We start from the raw sequence: 19655 nt of genomic DNA, 5'->3' as shown, positions 1-19655 counted from the left end.
ATCTCCCACCTTCATCTATGCTGGAAAAGATATTGCTCTGTTTCGAGGACTCAGACAGCATTTCTGCAATATATAAAATTGTTTTACAGTTCCTCCCTTTCAAAGATCCAAGAGGACAATGTGAAAAGTATCTCTCACTCAACATATCAGAAAAGGAGTGGAAGGTAGCAATGCAGAGAATTCACTTGAGCTCCATATGCGCAAAGCATACACTTCTTCAACTCAAAATTATATATCAAGCACATCTGTCTTGCTTAAAACTGTCCAAAATGTTTCCAGGGCATAATCCAACCTGCGAACGCTGCAGTCAAGTTCCTGTCTCACTGGGTCACATGTTTTGGGCCTGCACCAAATTAACATCATTCTGGACAAACATTTTTAAGTGCATTTCAGACAGCATTGGTGTGACCATACCTCCAAACCCATTAACAGCTGTGTTTGGTGTTCTTCCAGATGGGCTTAAAGTGGAGAAGGACAAACAAACTGTGATTGCCTTTACTACACTATTGGCACGCAGACTTATTTTGCTAAACTGGTAGAATCCTAACTCTCCTCTTTTAAGTCAGTGGGTAACTGATGTTTTATATTATTTGAAATTGGAAAAAATCAAATTGTCACTTAGAGGATCTGTGCAGACGTTTTTGAAAACCTGGCAGGATCTAATCAGTAATATTTTAGAATAAGCTCTTAAAGCACTGAGGAAGCAGATTCTCTTCCCAATTTTTTTTCTTCTCCATTTATCTTTATCTGCTTATTAAACTCATCAATTTATTTATTTTTACCAGCTTTAAGTTTTACTCCGTTGGCCATGCTCTCTTTCTCAGGGGTGGGGGTTGATTTGTTTTAAATCCTATTTTTTGTAAAAATTAATCTATTTGTATGGAATGTTTACAATAAAATCAATAAAATTAAAAAAAAAACTGCTGTTGAAAAATCTCCTAAGAAAACCCCTATTAAACATATAAACGTGGATTGTGTTTGTAGAGAAAACAATGTTAAAAATAAATATAACTTTTTGACTTACTACTCCTATTTAACCTTATTTTAACTAATTGTAAAGCATTCTGAGTTACATTTTTACAGTATATAGATATGTACTAAATAAATAAGTATTGTAAAAAAAATTTCAATAATTTCAAAAGTTTTTAGAGATATAGGAACTTCAGCTAGTCATTGGCGAGCTCAGACCTAAAAGTATTTTAACTGTTAGTTTTATATCTGATTGGCGGAAATAAAATGATTCACTGAATTTTCTTATTAGTATGTGTGGTACTTTCCATGAACATAACCTGCCTCTTGTATTCTGTCTAGGCAAGTATGCGGGGATTACAGCATTACATGTTTGTATTGAAGCATGAATAATGTTGACTAACAGGTTATTCAGGTTTGAAAGAATACTATACTATTGATTCTTCAGTTCATTTATTGATTTGGTTGTGTTTCATATTCATTTTGTAAGTATCAAATTTATTACTATGTGTATCAAATTGTGAAGATAATTTAATTATTTATATTTCTTACCCTATAGGTACAACATTCTGGGCACCATATGCGCCCTACAATCTAGGTTTTAGTGAGTCATGTGTTTATTTATATTAACATGTTCTGTAATGCTCAGAAGAATATGACCTCACATTTTTTGAGTATTTGAATGATCACACGTTATCTTAAATCTAAGAAAGGGTCAGGAAAGGAAAGGAAACATCAGCACTTAGGAAGCATTACTAAAGCAGCAAAACAGCAGAGTTCATAATTGGTGCTTTATAGTATGAAAATGCTTTCCGTAGGAATAAGGCAGGTCACTTTTAGAATCAGTCTCGGGATTCGATGGCAACAGGCCTCTCGCACAGCTTGGCCAAATGTGAAATAGAAAGGACAACTGGCACGAGTCCCCTTTTTAAGCACAACAAAAACAGTGATCTTGTATAATGTTGGAGGTTCATCAATTTTTGATACTGAAATATTGCTTCAGTCATAACTTTTAGCAGACTTTAATGTTTCAAGTGGTTTCTGTTCTTCATGAATATGGGAATTGCTGGGCTGAGTTAGCAGATGGTACAGTTGCTTTAAGGGAAGTGCTGGGATGGCTGATTATGTGGGTCATATGCTGCATTGTTAAGCCTCTCTGAGCAAGCCAGGAAAGATGGTTAATTCTTTGCTCACAACAAATATACAACAACCATAAAAAGACCACATACAGTGGTGTGAAAAACTATTTGCCCCCTTCCTGATTTCTTATTCTTTTGCATGTTTGTCACACAAAATGTTTCTGATCATCAAACACATTTAACCATTAGTCAAATATAACACAAGTAAACACAAAATGCAGTTTTTAAATGATGGTTTTTATTATTTAGGGAGAAAAAAATTCAAACCTACATGGCCCTGTGTGAAAAAGTAATTGCCCCCTGAACCTAATAACTGGTTGGGCCACCCTTAGCAGCAATAACTGCAATCAAGCGTTTGTGATAACTTGCAATGAGTCTTTTACAGCGCTCTGGAGGAATTTTGGCCCACTCATCTTTGCAGAATTGTTGTAATTTAGCTTTACTTGAGGGTTTTCTAGCATGAACCGCCTTTTTAATGTCATGCCATAGCATCTCAATTGGATTCAGGTCAGGACTTTGATTAGGCCACTCCAAAGTCTTCATTTTGTTTTTCTTCAGCCATTCAGAGGTGGATTTGCTGGTGTGTTTTGGGTCATTGCCCTGTTGCAGCACCCAAGATCGCTTCAGCTTGAGTTGACGAACAGATGGCCGGACATTCTCCTTCAGGATTTTTTGGTAGACAGTAGAATTCATGGTTCCATCTATCACAGCAAGCCTTCCAGGTCTTGAAGCAGCAAAACAACCCCAGTCCATCACACTACCACCACCATATTTTACTGTTGGTATGATGTTCTTTTTCTGTGTTCCTTTTACGCCAGATGTAATGGGACATTTGCCTTCTAAAAAGTTCAACTTTTGTCACATCAGTCCACAAGGTATTTTCCCAAAAGTCTTGGCAATCATTGAGATGTTTCTTAGCACAATTGAGACGAGCCCTAATGTTCTTTTTGCTTAACAGTGGTTTGCGTGTTGGAAATCTGCCATGCAGGCCGTTTTTACCCAGTCTCTTTCTTATGGTGGAGTCGTGAACACTGACCTTAATTGAGGCAAGTGAGGCCTGCAGTTCTTTAGACGTTGTCCTGGGGTCTTTTGTGACCTCTCGGATAAGTCGTCTCTGCGCTCTTGGGGTAATTTTGGTCGGCCGGCCACTCCTGGGAAGGTTCACCACTGTTCCATGTTTTTGCCATTTGTGGATAATGGCTCTCACTGTGGTTCGCTGGAGTCCCAAAGCTTTAGAAATGGCTTTATAACCTTTATCAGACTGATAGATCTCAATTACTTCTGTTCTCATTTGTTCCTGAATTTCTTTGGATCTTGGCATGATGTCTAGCTTTTGAGGTGCTTTTGGTCTACTTCTCTGTGTCAGGCAGCTCTTATTTAAGTGATTTCTTGATTGAAACAGGTGTGGCAGTAATTAGGCCTGGGGGTGGCTACGGAAATTGAACTCAGGTGTGATATGCCACAGTTAGGTTATTTTTTAACAAGTGGGCAATTACTTTTTCACACAGGGCCATGTAGGTTTGGATTTTTTCTCCCTAAATAATAAAAACCATCATTTAAAAACTGCATTTTGTGTTTACTTGTGTTATATTTGACTAATGGTTAAATGTGAAGCCTGGAATCCAGTTTCATTTTCATAGAGGCCAGTTTAGCTTAAAGAAACATTGAAACAAATGAAAATATACATATACAGTACATACATCCAGCATACAAGAAAGAAACGAAAAAAGCATAGTGTAAACTGCTTTAATTCCTCAACATATTTGTTGTGGGAGATAGCCCACATGGAGTTGTACTCTGAGTCCGATGTGTATTTAAATGTTCCAAATATATTATGCAGTTGTATGTGTAGTCAACATGATTAGTGGCAGTCATTCATTTCATCAGGGGCATTTGTATGTATAAGTATTTATTCACAACCCATTATATGCAAGTATGAATTTCAATGTACTTTGAACATGTAACAATAATTACCTTATACATATGTAAACCTATTCCTCCGGGTGCTCTGGTTTCCTCCCACAGTCCAAAGACATGCAGGTTTGGTGGATTGGTGATTCTAAATTGGCCCTAGTGTGTGCTTGGTGTGTGGGTGTGTGTGTGTGCCCTGCCTGGGGTTTGTTTCCTGCCTTGCGCCCTGTTTTGGCTGGGATTGGCTCCAGCAGACCCCCGTGACCCTGTGGTTAGGATATAGCGGGTTAGATAATGGATGGATGCATATGTAAACATATATTACCAAACATAACAAACATATATTAAGCACTAAAAGGAAGTGTTAAGTTTAAGAAAAAAATTTAAGAAGACTATATGAAGAATATACATACAAAATGTAATGTTTTCATCAACTACAAAAGCCCTTGGCTGCATTTTTTTATTAATTGTTACCTGCTCATTTGGCAAATAACTGCAAACTTCATAGCAGGTTGTCACCTTATTTGTATAAATTAGTGATATATAATAGTTTTGAGTATCACATTAGTGGAATTGACTTGACTTCAATTGTTTGCAAGGCCTACTTTGCCACTAAATCACAATAAGAAGGCATTGGTATGTTGTAATATGGTAGCATGTGCAACTGACAGATGATAACAGGGACTGAATCGTTTGTATTCATGAGGACAAGTGGTCATCTCTTAATTCCTGCAGGAATACCTAAAAGCCAATAAAATGGATCTCCAAAGACCAAAGGCAAAATACCACAGATGGAATGGTAGTTTCTACAATAGGCTGTATCAGGATCCATGAAATGTGTTGGCTTAGGTTCAGTAAAGACTGCCAGTCTTCCTTTGGGATGATGACTACTGGATTCAAAAATGGAAACAATGCAGAAAACTATGAAAACTAGACTATACTATATAGATGGATATTACTAAACAGAGTGTCATGGTGCATGATGTCATAACTTACGATAGCTGGTTATTGTTGATTTTTAGAACATTTTGATTGTGCAATAAAATTTCAATAGACCATGACAATATTTTTACCACTTTTTCAATTATTTATTAACCCAATTTCCTACTAATTCCAACGTTAGGTATGTACCTGTCCTACCTTATATATAAAACGTTTTTAAGCCTGTTCCACTGCTCCTTAACTGCTCCACACTTGAAAGCTTATCTCACTCTATCCTCCTTAGACTTTGCTGCATCTGCTCAAAATATGCCCTATCATAAGTTAAACTTGACAGTGTTAGTCTTTGCATCCACACTCTCCCCAAAACAATGAGAATAGTATTATATAATGGTCACTTGTTCCTAGTGGTTCAATCACCTCTATATTGATTAATACAAAATACTAAATCTAGATAGGTTTCCCCCTATGTTGGTTCTTTAACATACTGCGATAAAAAATGTCAGATAATACTTTTAAAAACTCCTTCTCTTGTACTCTGCTATTTGCAAGGTTATCCCAGTTAATATTCGGGTTGTAAAAGTCTCCCATGACTATAATATCCGCCTGTAAATTTGCCTTTTTAACATTACTAAAAAGATGTACATTGAAATTACTGTCTGCATTGAGTGGTCTATAACACACTCCAAAAATGCCTCTTTCTCTAAAGCTTTCCGGATAAAGCCAGATGTCCTCACTTAGATGAGGCTCATTGTCCAATTGAAGAAGACTTGCGTTTAAATTCAGCAACCCCATCTCCTTTTTTGTTCTGAATGTCCTTCCTAAAAATGTGTATCCCTCTGTGTTGTACTCATCCCCATCTTTGTTATTTAGCCAGATTTCTGTTATTTCTATAATATTGTAATTATGCTCCGCTACATGCATCTCCAACTAACTTATTTTTTACCCTTATTTATGTTATTTGTTCCAACAGGGACAATGACAAACTGGATTTACCCCCGCTCTGGTAAACAGCCTATGAACCCTTTCAGGTAGGCCTCCCACCTGTGCATCCAGAAGGCAACACACCATGTGAGACTCTCTGTCTCTGAAGAAAACCTGCACTTCAGTATCCCTAAACATGTCATCCATTCTAAAAAATCTCATTTTCTATCTGCAACAAGAAGATGGTAGGTCAGAAATTTTTCATTAATCACATGATTCTATAGCTCCATCTTGCCTATGCCAATGATAAAGGGTGCAGGTGAATTTGTAATGGTGTGAGGATTTTATTAGGCAAATATGTCAAATGAATGATACAGTGTACATAAACATTGTTGGTGACCATGTGTATCCCTTTAAACCCACTATCTATCCTTTTTCAAACGCATGATTGGATAAAATGGATAATGCATATGGCTGAAAGCATGCATCAATTAAACTGATCCCAGAGTAGCTCAGAGTGACTTAAGTTTACCCCAAGACCTGCATAGTTCCCACATCTCTATCCAGCTGAGCAACCTGAGTGGAAAAGGTGGTTTCCAGCAAAATTATGTGAATGAAAAAGTCTTCAAATGCGGTTTATATATATACTTTTATTTTCACACACACACATTACCAAACCAACTACCTACAGTAGTCTTATTAGGTAATAAGAAATATGAAATATTTAAATCACTTATTAGAAAATAAGAAAATTATTTCTTTTTTATATTGAATTTCAAACATTGTAAAACTCGACAAGAATAGGAAAGTAAATTCCAACATTTTGAAGATTTTGTCCTTGTGACTTGTTAATTGTCACAGAAAATGCAACTCTTACAGGAAACTGTCGTTGTTTAAATTAAAAAGGAATATCTGGACTTTGATCATCCAAAAGAATTCAAGATATAAAAATTGTTTGTCCTTTAACAGGTTCAGTAATAACTTCTCATAATATGAGATTGGATTTTAATTGTGTATCAGTAAGTCTTCTTACATTATATAATCCTTTTTTGATATTGATGGCTCCAGCTGACCTCTATGACCCTATGTTAGGATATAGCAGGTTGGACAATGACTGACTGACTGTAAATAATTAAATTTTTGTTAGATTTATATATACTCACAGTTTTTTTTCAGATTTACATATACACACTGGCAAAAGAATTGTAACACTTTAACTTTTCTTATTTATGAGCTGACTTTCAAAGGAAAGTTTTACCTTCCGTACAAGCATTAGTAAAGGTACTCCATATTTGTACCATTACATTTTTTTGGCAGTTTGAAAAGTATTAACCAGATCTTTTTGCCACTGACAAAAAAAATCATGTCTCTGACTGTACAAGGGCTAGGGACTTGGGGTGACCCGTAATCAGTTCAGCAGGGTTCTGGCTATGTACCCCTAAGATTTCATTCACTAATCATTGCATGTACAGAGGCTATGTGCAGAAATAGTACAAAACACATGATTTTTCAAATGGCTGACATTTTGAAAGTGGGGGAGTCAGATGGGGGTTAGACCCCTTTATGGTTATGACTGAAAATATTAAGGTCACAACTCCAAAAATGAAAGACTGATGTCACTTTTGTTCCATCTTTGCAGCAGATACACATGAGAAATTCATTCCAACAGAAAATTTCATTTAACACTAGAATTACCAAAGCCTACGAAAAAAACTCGAAAATCTGGCCCACCTTAAATCCCTTCAAACTTCTCAGTCAGCGTCTTATGTGCCGATCAAGACAAGCAGCAAACAGCTTACTATTCCAAACCCCCCCCACCTCCACAGAACGGCAACAAAGTTCTTCCTGTTCCAACTTTCATTATCTTACGAGTTTTTTCGTAGGCTTGAGTAATTCTAGTGTTAAGCATGTAACTTCAGCCAGAGCAGGTGATGCTGCCTAGAGAAAACATGACAATTAATACTGTACACCCTCTGGTGACACACTGCGTGTTTTAATTTCTAAATGATTTCACTTGCCAACTAAACACCTGTTAATTAAAAGGGCCTCCTGACTGGAACCCCACATTACAGTATGTCTTATGTGCCTCGATTTACTATGTAAAGTGTCTGATGTGAGCATGTGGAGTATATCATGATCTATGGTCAAGAGAAACACAGGAGAATGAATAAAAATGTTGCACAGTCACTTTCTATTCCAGATAAAGCATTATGTTACTTCTGCCATGATGTCTCAAGCCCTGCCTCTTCCTGCTTCGACACTGTTTAATACACCAACAGACTGGAAATTGCCGATCTGAAACTTAAATAAACCTTCTGCTTTGGCAATTACCACCATTGCTATGTTTGGGTTGTGTTATTATTTTTTTATTCAATGTTATTCATCATTTGGCATGATGTCATACTTTATTTGGGGGTCTTCTGAATCAGGTGAATTATTTTTTGACATTTATTGTTCAATTCTACAGATAGTTTAGGAGTTGTGTTATTTTTTTTTTTTTTGTAACGTTCTGACCACCATTTAACTTCCCACAGTCTGCACTATTTTTTATACCCATCTCTTGGCCTGCATCCTATTTATAATCAGCACAATGGGTTAAAAGCTTAGCCACAGGTGGACCTCCATATCAAATCGATGGATCTCAAACTCTTCACATTTTTTGGTTAAAAATTCTTTCTTGGAATTGTTTCTCAGTACTGACCTCTTGATTTGACGTTTTGACTATTTTTTTGTCTCATGCTCTGGTTTCATTACAGTTTAATTGATCTCTCACCTTTGACCTTATTGTGTTTGACTGAGATTTTCCTAGTTTCTCACAAAATATTCTATGAATACACCATCAGTATAATCATTTGTCTTTCATTCAAAATATACTGTATATACTGTATTTGTTTAAACAATAGCAAAGCAACAGAACAAATGCAGTACTTAACAAGTTATGTCCACAAGTCTTTACACTAGGACACAAAACAGAAACAACCGTGAAAATAGCAATTATGGTATCTGTATACAACTTTCCACTTAATAGAGGTTTTTGTTTATGAACAATGTTGACAAGAGTAATTATCATTTCATTCTGGAAATTGTGAATGAGCAAAACTAAGTAAACTCTTCAGGTGGCTATCCCATGAACTTCTCAGATTCTGTGTTTGAAAGGGGCACAAATATCTTAAATAGTAAACATTTTTGCCTCATCTTACTAAAATGCGGTTGTATATTACTATGTAAATTTACTATGAGCTTTGGTAGTATATTAGGCCATCAACAAAAGTTTTCTCCTTTCCTTAACTAAAACTGTACAAGGTTAGTGTGTATACCTGTGCCAGTTGATTTGCACTTTCTGCGTTGTATATACCTGCTTGCCACTTGGACCCAGATCTTAGTGGGTTGATAAAATCAAAAAGCTTCCATACTGAGTGTAATGCCTAGTATTGAAAAATATGTACAGATTGCTTGCTAAACAGATTTCAGGAAACCTGACTTTGGCTCTCACTATATACTATATTCAAGAAATTCTGTTATTAAGTTTGTACTTTGTTTATTTGCAGCACCATCAACATTCCAATCTTCAATTCACTATACATGATCCAGAAAGGTTAATATACTGTAGATTCCAGTATACAGTAAATGCATCAGAATTTACTGCAAGGATTTCCACATATTTTGAGAAAATTCTGCTGCCAGTTTTAACATTAAATTCAACCAGATTTATAACACTAGAACTGTTCTGTTAAAATCATAAAAACAGTATGAAGAAACATGCTTTTATTAGTAGTTTAAATAGCTTTATATGTAATCTGATTAGAACTGAATTACCAGAGAGAGTAATTTGACAGTAAAAGATTACATAAAGAACAATTACCGTATAAAGCCTTGGCGCTCATCTTTGTAGCTCCACTGTCTGATCGTGCCAGCCCACTATTGAAAGAAGAAGATTAAACATGTTAGTTTTAGGTACCTGCTTAGTGTTGAACATTTTGAAAAGAACTTCTTCTGTGCATCAGTAGAATCAGTAGTATCAGAGATTGGATATGATACAATAAGTACATTGTGAATGTAGAATAAATTCATCATATTTGCAATTATAGGCTTCTGGTGGTATTGTAGAAATGCTTAGAAATTAAATAAAGATCTAATTCTGATGTTGTGGGTTACCACGCCAGATAGCCATATTTAACTTATGAAATAATGGGTATTGTTAAATTCTCTAAATGTTAAGTCAGAACATAAGCTTCATAATTGGAATGTCTATTAAAATTCCAATAGGCCTGCTTGCAATACAATCAAAAAATACATTAACAAAACGTGAATAAAACTGACATGAATGTTTAAGGAACAAAAGTGATAGAATGGATCAGGTTCCAAATACACAGCATGGGGTTGTTCCCAGGGGGTTGAGGTACAGGTGATGGACAAACTCATGCTGAATCCACTGATAATTTTGCTTTTTAGAGAATGCCGATATGTTATCAAATATGGTGCCAGACTTAAAATAAAGGTAGAGGTGTAGCAGATGCCCTGTGATTACTGTGGAAGGATACCACTTGCTTAATATTTGAAGATAGAAAGCAAGAAAAAAAAAGCTATTGTGATGGAAGTGCTGCAGAGTTTGGGAGTCTGTTTCCTTAAGTACTGAAATGAACTGAAGACAGAAAGAAAATGAAGATTAAGTAAGAGAGAATCTGAGCCTCAGTAATTGGAATGTTCTGAGTCTGGAGTCATTATACATGTGTTAAAATAATGGTCACCCCATGGTGGAAAAAAGATGAGTTTGCATCAAGCAGAATTCTCTTAGCTGATGCAGACAAATACACTATGAAGTAAAAGGGTTCCGTAAGCTATAGAAAATTAATGAAGGTGTATGAAAAAACACCTCTTTGTATTTCAAAGAAATACTCCTACCACTAGCCTGGCCGACTCTAACCATTTTATTGTTAGTCTGGAGATCATTAATCAATAAAACCTTTACTTAAAATGGCTTATGGAGCATCCAGGATATGGATCAGGTAAGAAAAACTTGTTTTTCAGTTTTGGTGACAATTATTTGTCACTCTACACAGTAATTATATTTTTTTTTCAGTGGTTTTGACAGAATACCCATGGGGGGGTGAACAATGAACAACAGACTTACAAACTGATAGCTAAAACGTAAATTGAAGGAATGAAATGGAAAATTATTCAAAAATGTAAATGTTAATTTAAATAGAGAGTGCTTACATACTTAAAAAAGAAGGATTTTCATAAAATATGGATTGACTTTTTTTGTTTATTCATAGACTAAAACAATATCAAAAAATTAAATGAAAGTTAAGCTTTAAATAATATAAACAATTTACTAAGTAAAGTAAGTAATTTAAAAAATCAGTTTGAGTGCGACTAAGTTTGAGTGCACTGTTAAATGTAACTTACTTGGCATGGCTTCCAGGGAGCCCCAGGTGGTTCATGGTCAGCTACTGTATGGTTGTTCAAATAAAATGGAAAAAAGAAACAAACAAATACATAATTATTTATATAAAATCAACAAAATAATTAACTAATAATGAGCCCCTTTATTTTTAGATCAGCTACAAGCCACACTGTTCATGTCATTCTGTCACTTCTTGGCTGCAACATTCCACACAAAGCCTGAAGAAACATTAAATATTAAAAAAAATCAACGAACATAAATATATTTTAGCAAACTCTACCTGCAAGTTTAGCTTGCTTTCAGTAACCTTTCACTTCTGACAAAAGTATAAAATTTTCCTTGTATAGATCGTTAAAATAAATATACTTTTTTCTCCCTTATATTTTTGACAAAATTGTTCTGTAAACAATTATATATGATGATGGATCTTATTTCCACAACTTCTAAATTGTAAGTAAATAGTTCTAAACAGAAAGTAAACTACTTCTAAACAGTAGCTTACAGTAGTTGTTTACTATTTCCCCATGGTCACTCTCTTTAATGCATGTTTCATTTTTAAACCTAATTCATAATTGATGTGGATTTTAATCATGTAAATCTATAATATGAACAGACAGGCTACATATTACATTCTTTTACAAGTCTATTTAATTTCGTCAAATTACCTTACGTACTCGCGAATAAGTTCTCCCACGGATTAGTCGGGACTTGATTCTACTATATATTTTTTGGTATTTTATAACATTGGTCGTATAAGTCGAATGCAGAAAACTCACACTATTGGTCCAAGAGATTATGATATGCTAACGACCACCTGAGAGAGTGACCACGGATCACACTGCCTTTTTGTTCTATGTATTGTGTCTACATGAGCACAAAGTAATACCCGAACTATTCCAAAGCAATGCTGGACTGATTTGTGTTTTTTGTATCTCAAAACACTCATACACCTTTCTCATAAGAGCATCCCTTATCCACAATGGATCATTCAATCAAAAGAAAATATAAAGCTGGTTTTAAATTAAACTTTGTTGAAGTAGCAAAAGAAATTTTTAACTGTGCTGCTGCAACAAAATTCGCTGCGTCTGAGAAACTGATGCGATATTGTAGGAAGCAAGAAGATGTAAAAAAATTGCATTTTTGAACGGGTATATAAGTCAGGGTCTGATTTTATGATTGATTTTTTGGGTTTCAAGACCCAATTTATATGTGAGTATATACAGTAATTAAAACAGACACTACAAAAGGAACACATTTTAAAAAATCTTTAAATTACACTGTTAGAAGCAATTAGATAAAATTATAATTCCCAATTAAGTAATAGCTACCCATAATTTATTTACCGTAAAGAGAAGATAAACATTTTTGGAAATATATAAATTAGCCAATTAAATAAACTGCTCAAAAGAATTAAAGGAATACTTTAAAAACACATCAGATCTCAATGGGAAAAAAATCATGCTGGATATCTATACTGATATGGACTGGGTAAATGTGTTAGGAAAGAAAGTATGCCACATTGTTTGATGGAAAAGAAAATTATTAACCTACAGAGGGTTGAATTCAAAGACACCCTAAAAATATAAGGGAAAGATGTAGCAGGCTAGTCCATTTTGCCAAAATTTCATTGCAGCAACTCACAAACGTACTCAGTAGTTATATGGCCCCCCACGTCCTTGTATGCTTGCCTGACAACATCAGGGCATGCTCCCAATGAGACAACAGATGGTGTCCTGGGGGAACTTCCTCCCAGATCTGGACCAGGGCATCACCGAGGTGCAACTTGGCGGCATCAGATGGACCAAAACATAATGTCCTAAAGTTGTTCTATTAGGTTTCGGTCAGGCGAGCGTGGGGGCCAGTCAATGGTATCAATTCCTTCATCCTCCAGGAACTGCCTGCATACTCTCGTCACATGAGGCCTGGGTATTGTTCTGCACCAGGAGGAACCCAGGATCCACTGCACCAGCATAGGGTCTGACAATGGGTCCAAGGATTTCATCCCGATACTTAATGGCAGTAATGGTGCCATTGTCTAACCTGTAGAGGTCTGTGTGTCCCTCTATGGGTATGCCTCCCCAGACCATCACTGACCCACCACCAAACCAGTCATGCTGAAGGATATTACAGGCAGCATAACGTTCTCCACGGCTTCTCCAAACCCTGTCATGTCTGTCACATGTGCTCAGAGTGAACCTGCTCTCATCTGAGAAAAGCACCTGGTGCCAGTGGTGGACCTGCCAATTCTGATATTCTATGGCAAATGTCAATCGAGCTTCATGGTGTGGGACAGTGAGTACAGGGCCCACTAGAGCAGGGGTGTCGAACTCCAAGCCTGGAGGGCCGCAGTGGCTACAAGTTTTCATTCTAACCCATTTCCTTATCAGTGACCAGTTTTCACTGTTAATTAACTCCTTTTCTCTTCATTTTAATAGCCCTGTTTTTAAGGATTCAGTCCTTTGAATTGATTCCTTTCTTCATTAAATGACAGCCAAACACAAATGACATGTGAAACGAGCCAACAAAAGACCAACAAAACTGGGGCTTCAAACTCCAACCAATTTCACTCCAATCACTTTCCTAATGAAAATGAGCCGATTCTTGCTGTTAATTAAACCCGTTATTTAATTCCATGGCTTGTTGCTACTCTCATTCTGCCACAGCACACATTTCCAAAGCTGTTGCTTTTCTGCCTTTCCTAAGAACGCTGTCATAACGTTTTGATGACCTCAGAAATCAGCCTTACTGAGACTTTCGCCTTTCTTTATTTTCAGATATTGTGTGATGGGCACAGGTGAGCTGGTCATATGGCGGCCTGTTTTATGTCTCATTATTATTTGGCTGTTAATTAAGGAAAAAGAAACAACTATGTGGGCTGAGTCCAGCTATTTAAAAGAGGTAATCAGCAGGAAAAAGTGGTCACTAATTAAGAAGATGGTAAGAATGAAAACCTGCAACCAATGTGGCCCTCCAGGACTGGAGTTCGACACCCCTGCACTAGAGGACGTTGGGCCCTCAGGCCACCCTCATGAAGTCTGTTTCTTTTTTTTTTTCATTTTATTGATTTTATTGTAATCATTCCATTCAAATAGGTCAATTTTTACAAAAAAATAGGATTGAAAACAAATCAACACCCACCCCTGAGAAAGAGAGCACAGCCAACAGAGTAAAACTTAAAGCTAGTAAAAATAAATAAATTGATGAGTTTAATAAGCGGATAAAGATAAATGGAGAAGAAAAAAAATGGGAAGAGAATGCTTCCTCAGTGCTTTAAGAGCTTATTCTAAAATATTATTGATTACATCCTGCCAGGTTTTGAAAAAGTTCTGCACAGATCCTCTAATTGAGAATTTGATTTTTTCCAATTTCAAATAATATAAAATATCAGTTACCTACTGACTTAAAAGAGAAGAGTTAGAATTCTTCCATTTTAGCAAGATAAGTCTGCATACCAATAGTGTAGTAAAGGCAATCACAGTTTGTTTGTCCTTCTCCACTTTAAGCCAATCTAGAAGAACACTAAACACAGCTAACTGGGTTAGGAGGGATTGTGACACCAAGGCTGTCTGAAAGGCACTTAAAATTTTGTCCAGAATGATGTTAATTTGGTGCAGGCCCAAAACATGTGACCCAGTGAGGCTGGAACTTGATTGCAGCGTTCACAGGTTGGATCTTGTCCTGGAAACATTTTGGACAGTTTTAAGCAAGACAGATGTGCTCGATATATAATTTTGAGTTGAATAATTGTATGCTTTGCACATATGGAGCTCGAGTGAATTCTCTGCATTGCTACCTTCCACTCCTTTTCTGATATGTTGAGTGAGAGATCATTTTCCCACTGTCCTCTTGGATCTTTGAAAGGGAGGGACTGTAAAAATTTTATATATAGTGCAGAAATGCTGTCTGAGTCCTCAAAACTGAGCAATATTTTTCCAGCATAGAGAGGGTTGGAGATGAGGAAAATCAGGCAGGTTCTTTTTAACAAAGTTTCTAATTTGAAGATAGTGAAAGAAATGTGTTGCTGGAAAGTTAAATTTGGAATGTAATTGTTCATAGGAAGCAAAAATGTTGTCTATATAAAGATCTCTAAGTAATTTAATCCCAAATGTTTTCCAGATATTAAAACTGCATATGTTTGCGAGGGTTGAAAAGGTGGTTCTCATGCAGAGGTGCCACAGATAAAAGATTCTCCATCTTAAAATGCTTCCTACATTGGTTCCATATTCTGAGTGAGTGAAGCACAATTGGGTTATTAGTATATTGGTGATAACTTGCATTTATAGGGGCACAAAGCAGGGAATATAAAGAAGTACTGCAGGAGTTTATTTCTATTGCGCACCAGGCCTGTGTATGTTCATCTATTTGTGTTCAGGTTTTATAGCTTGTATGTTTGCTGCCCAGTAATAAAACTGAAAGTTAGGTAGAGCCATGCCACCTTCTGCCTTAGGTCTTTGTAGGGTCCCTCTTTGGATACGTGGATGTTTAACTTCCAAATAAATAAGGTTATGGTTGAATCTAATTGCTTAAAAATGATTTATTGATGTATATTGGAATGTTTTGAAATAAAAAGAAGCTTAGGAAGGATATTCATCTTAACAACGTTAATTCTTCCAGCTAGAGTGAGATGAAGGGTTGACCATCTATGCAAGCCTTGCTTCATTTTTTCCATATAGACGGCAAAATTTTGATGATAAAGAGCTTTATTTTACTTGTGATATTTACCCTAGGTATTTAAACTGATCTGCAATGATAAAAGGGAAGGTGTCCAATCTAATATTGTATGCTTGAGAATTCACTGGAAAGAGCACACTTTTATTCAAATTAATTCTGAGACCAGAAATCTTTTGAAATTCTGTAAGTGCTGTTAAGACTGCAGGCACAGTATTTTGTGGGTCTGATATATACAGTACCATATCATCTGCATATAGAAATTTTCTGTTCAAGTCCTTTTTTGATAATCCCTTTATCTGATAAGCATTTCGACAGTGAACTGCCAGTGGTTCAATGGCAATTGCAAAAAGTAGTGGTGACAGGGGGCATCCTTGTCTGGTACCACGTTCTAGTTTAAAGTAGTCTGAATTAATGTTGTTAATACAAACTGAAGCTTCTGGATTGGTATACAGTAGTTTGATCCATGCACAAATGTTTGGGCCAAACCCAAATTTCTCTAATGTAGTGAAAAGGTAGTTCCATTCAATCATATCAAATGCTTTTTCTGCATCCAACGATAATAATATCTCTGGGGTGTTTGACTTTGCAGGTGAATATATTACATTAAACAGACGTCGAAGATTGGAAGCTAAGTGTCGGTCATTAATAAATCCAGTTTGATCTTGGGATATTACTGAAGGCAGCACTTTCTCCATTCTTCTAGCTAGGACTTTGGAGAGTATCTTAACATCATTATTCAGAAGTGAAAATGGTCTGTATGATGCACATTGTAATAAGTCCTTATTTTGTTTAGGAAAGATGGTGATTAACGCTTGGCGAAAAGTTTGAGGTAGAATTTGATTGTCTCTAGCTTCTGTAAATGTTGCTAATAAGAGGGGAGCTAGCTGAGTGGAGAATTTCTTATAAAAATCAACAGGGTAGCCACCAGAGCCTGCTGCTTTCCTACTCTGAAGTGACTTTATAGCATCTAGTAATTCTGATAGCCAGAGGTTTATTCAATTCCTCTGCACTAAGAGTAGCTATTTTTGGTACCTGTAATGCATCCAGAAATGCATTAGATTGTGTGTTGTCTTCTTTAAACTCAGTAGAATATAAGAATTTATATTAGTCTCAAAACGTGTGCATTATATTTTTATGGTCAATTATTTTATCTCCATGTTGGTGATTGCTGGGATTGCATTGCAAACTTCTTGCTTGTGGATTTGTTGAGCTAAGAGCTTATTAGCTTTCTCTCCATGTTCATAGTAATGATGTCTTGATTTAAAAATGAGTTGTTCAGTTTCTTTAGTTGTTAAGAGGTTGAGCTCTGAATGCAGAGCCTGCCTTTTCCTATGAAGAGCCTCACTTGGACACCTGGCATGTTCTTGATCTATTCTAGTAATTTCGCTGGTTAGCTCTGATACCTTCTTGGTTTCTAATTTATTTCTGTGGGAAAGATATGAAATAATCTGTCCTCTTAAGAAGGCCTTTAGAGTTTCCCAGAGTATTCCTGCAGAGACCTCTGAGGATGTATTTGTCTCTAGGAAGAAAGTGATTTGTTTTGATATAAATTCTGTACAGTTCTCGTCTGCTAATAGAAGTGGGTTAAGACGCCATCTGCGAGATGAGTATGTGGGGCATAATGATTTTAGCTCCAAGATCAGAGAGGCATGGTCAGAAATAACAATAGCGTACTACTGCAAGATTTAATCGTAGGCAAGAAATTGTTATCTATAAAGAAATAATCAATTCTTGAGTAGCAATGATGCACTGGTGAGTAGAAGGAATATGTTCTTGAGTTTGGGTTTAGAAACCTCCAGGGGTCTGATAAGTTATGGTCAGTTACAAACTGTGTAATTGTCTTTGCAGTGTTAGATGTCATCACCCCTGTGACAGGAGACCTATCTAAGAGTGGATTTAAAACACAATTAAAGTCCCCAGCCATTATAATTTTATGAGTGTTCACATTGGGAATGGATGTAAATACATTTTGCATGAATTCCCTATCATCGACATTGGGTGCATAAACATTTATCAAAATCACTTTACAGTTAAATAAATTGCCCATGACAATCACATATCTCCCTTCAGGATCAGATATTACATCTGATGATACAAATGAGACGTTCTATGTATAAGAATTCCCACACCTCTAGTTTTCTTTGTAAAGCTGGAATGGAACATTTGGCCAGTCCAGTCTTTTGCAGCCGGAACTGATCCTTGCTTAATAAGTGGGTCTCCTGTAAAAATACTATTTTAGCGTTTAGACCTGTTAGGTGAGAGAATACTTTCTTTCTCTTTAATTCGTGATTCAGGCCTTTAACATTCCAGCTCACAAAGTTAACTGTCCCATCATGGAGACATTGATTCTGAATTTTTGATGTCATTTTGTAGTCTTAACTGGAAGTGAGACAGCTTTAACCTTAATTTCCAATTTTCCCAGGAGTTATTGCCATGCAGCCTATTGTTACGTTGGTAGTTATAATTATAAGGATTAAAAGGATAGATTAGATATGGCTTGCTCTCTTTCTCTCCCCCTCTTATTCTACCACCGCCCCCCCCCATTTTTCCTCCCCATAATAGTCTGGACCCCACCACAAAGTCCCAGTCCTCTGACAAACCTAGAGACAGAGCATGTCCAAAACAAAACAAGCCTCCCAGCAGTGGCGTTTGAGGATTAAAAAGTAGAGATATCTATTGCAAATAAAGTCTAAATACTATTAAGCATAAAATATAATCTTCAACAGTCTTGAAATATTAAGCTAGTAAACCCATGGAAAGGTGTTAAAAAGTGACCCTGGATAAGCATAGTAAACCCTAATGCAATAATAACACTAACAATAAACCATGGGTATGATGTTAAACAGTCTCCTTTAGAATAGTAAAAAAAAAAAAAAAAAAACTACTTTAATTCCTACCACAAATACGAGTCTAATTATAATTAAAACATAAACAGAAAGTGGCCGAGACAAGAAAAGGATGTATAATTATGGTACCAATATCATTGCAAGCGGATCAGACAGCAGGTAATATCTTCTTGCCATGCCATGACGGGATGCGACTCACTATCATATTTCAAAAAAGTGTTGGGATTAGCTTTCGTAACTCCTTTTCTGCTTCCTCCGTGGTGGAGAAGATGTAATATTTGTCTTGAATATCCACTTTCAATTTGGCAAGATACAAGAGGCTGTATCTGATATCGACTTTCCATAACCACTGTTTAATGATGTAAAAAGTAGCACATTTAGCAGCTGTTGAGGGTAAGAAATCGGGGAAAATATGAATGTGGTTATTTTCAAATATAATCTCTTGTTTCTGTCTGAGAAGTGACATTATATTAATCTTAAATTGTAATCTCTCAAAGTGAACAAATAGAAGTCTTAAGTTTAGAGGTATTTGATCCACATATGTGATAAGCTACCACTCTCTCGGTATCTGATTTAATGTCCTCTCCAATTATTTTTGAGAATAGTTCAGCTACGAGTTTCACTGGGTTTGGACTTTCATGATTCTCAGGCAGACCTTCGATTCTAATATTATTCCTTCTGCATCCATCTTCCAGAGCCGCAAGTCTGTCTCTGAGTTTCTTGCATTCGGAATTCGCAGCTATAGCTTTTTCATCAGCGGTAGATGCCAAATGTTCAGCTGTTTCAATTCGAGTCGTGAATTACTACTTAACATCTTCCAGCTGATCAGCAAGTGCTCTCAGTTTGGAT

At 36.2% G+C, this 19655-nt stretch overlaps 1 protein-coding gene across 2 annotated transcripts in view; it reads right to left on the bottom strand.

The window, feature by feature from the left end:
• The window catches only part of eps8l2 (EPS8 like 2), a 233075-nt gene that overhangs the window by 101530 nt on the left and 111890 nt on the right, over window positions 1-19655 (bottom strand). For both annotated transcript variants that reach the window (XM_039763877.1, XM_039763886.1), the window contains 2 exons: window positions 11292-11335; window positions 9745-9800 (listed from right to left, as the gene is read on the bottom strand). In XM_039763877.1, the coding sequence (XP_039619811.1) occupies window positions 9745-9800; window positions 11292-11326 (91 nt within the window). In that variant the 5' untranslated portion in view covers window positions 11327-11335. The remainder of the gene's footprint in view (window positions 1-9744; window positions 9801-11291; window positions 11336-19655) is intronic.

This window comes from Polypterus senegalus, chromosome 1, assembly GCF_016835505.1.
Source record: "Polypterus senegalus isolate Bchr_013 chromosome 1, ASM1683550v1, whole genome shotgun sequence".
Lineage (NCBI taxonomy): Eukaryota > Metazoa > Chordata > Cladistia > Polypteriformes > Polypteridae > Polypterus > Polypterus senegalus.
The sequence above is the reverse complement of the archived record's forward strand: the minus strand, read 5'-3'. Positions and strand labels throughout refer to the sequence as shown.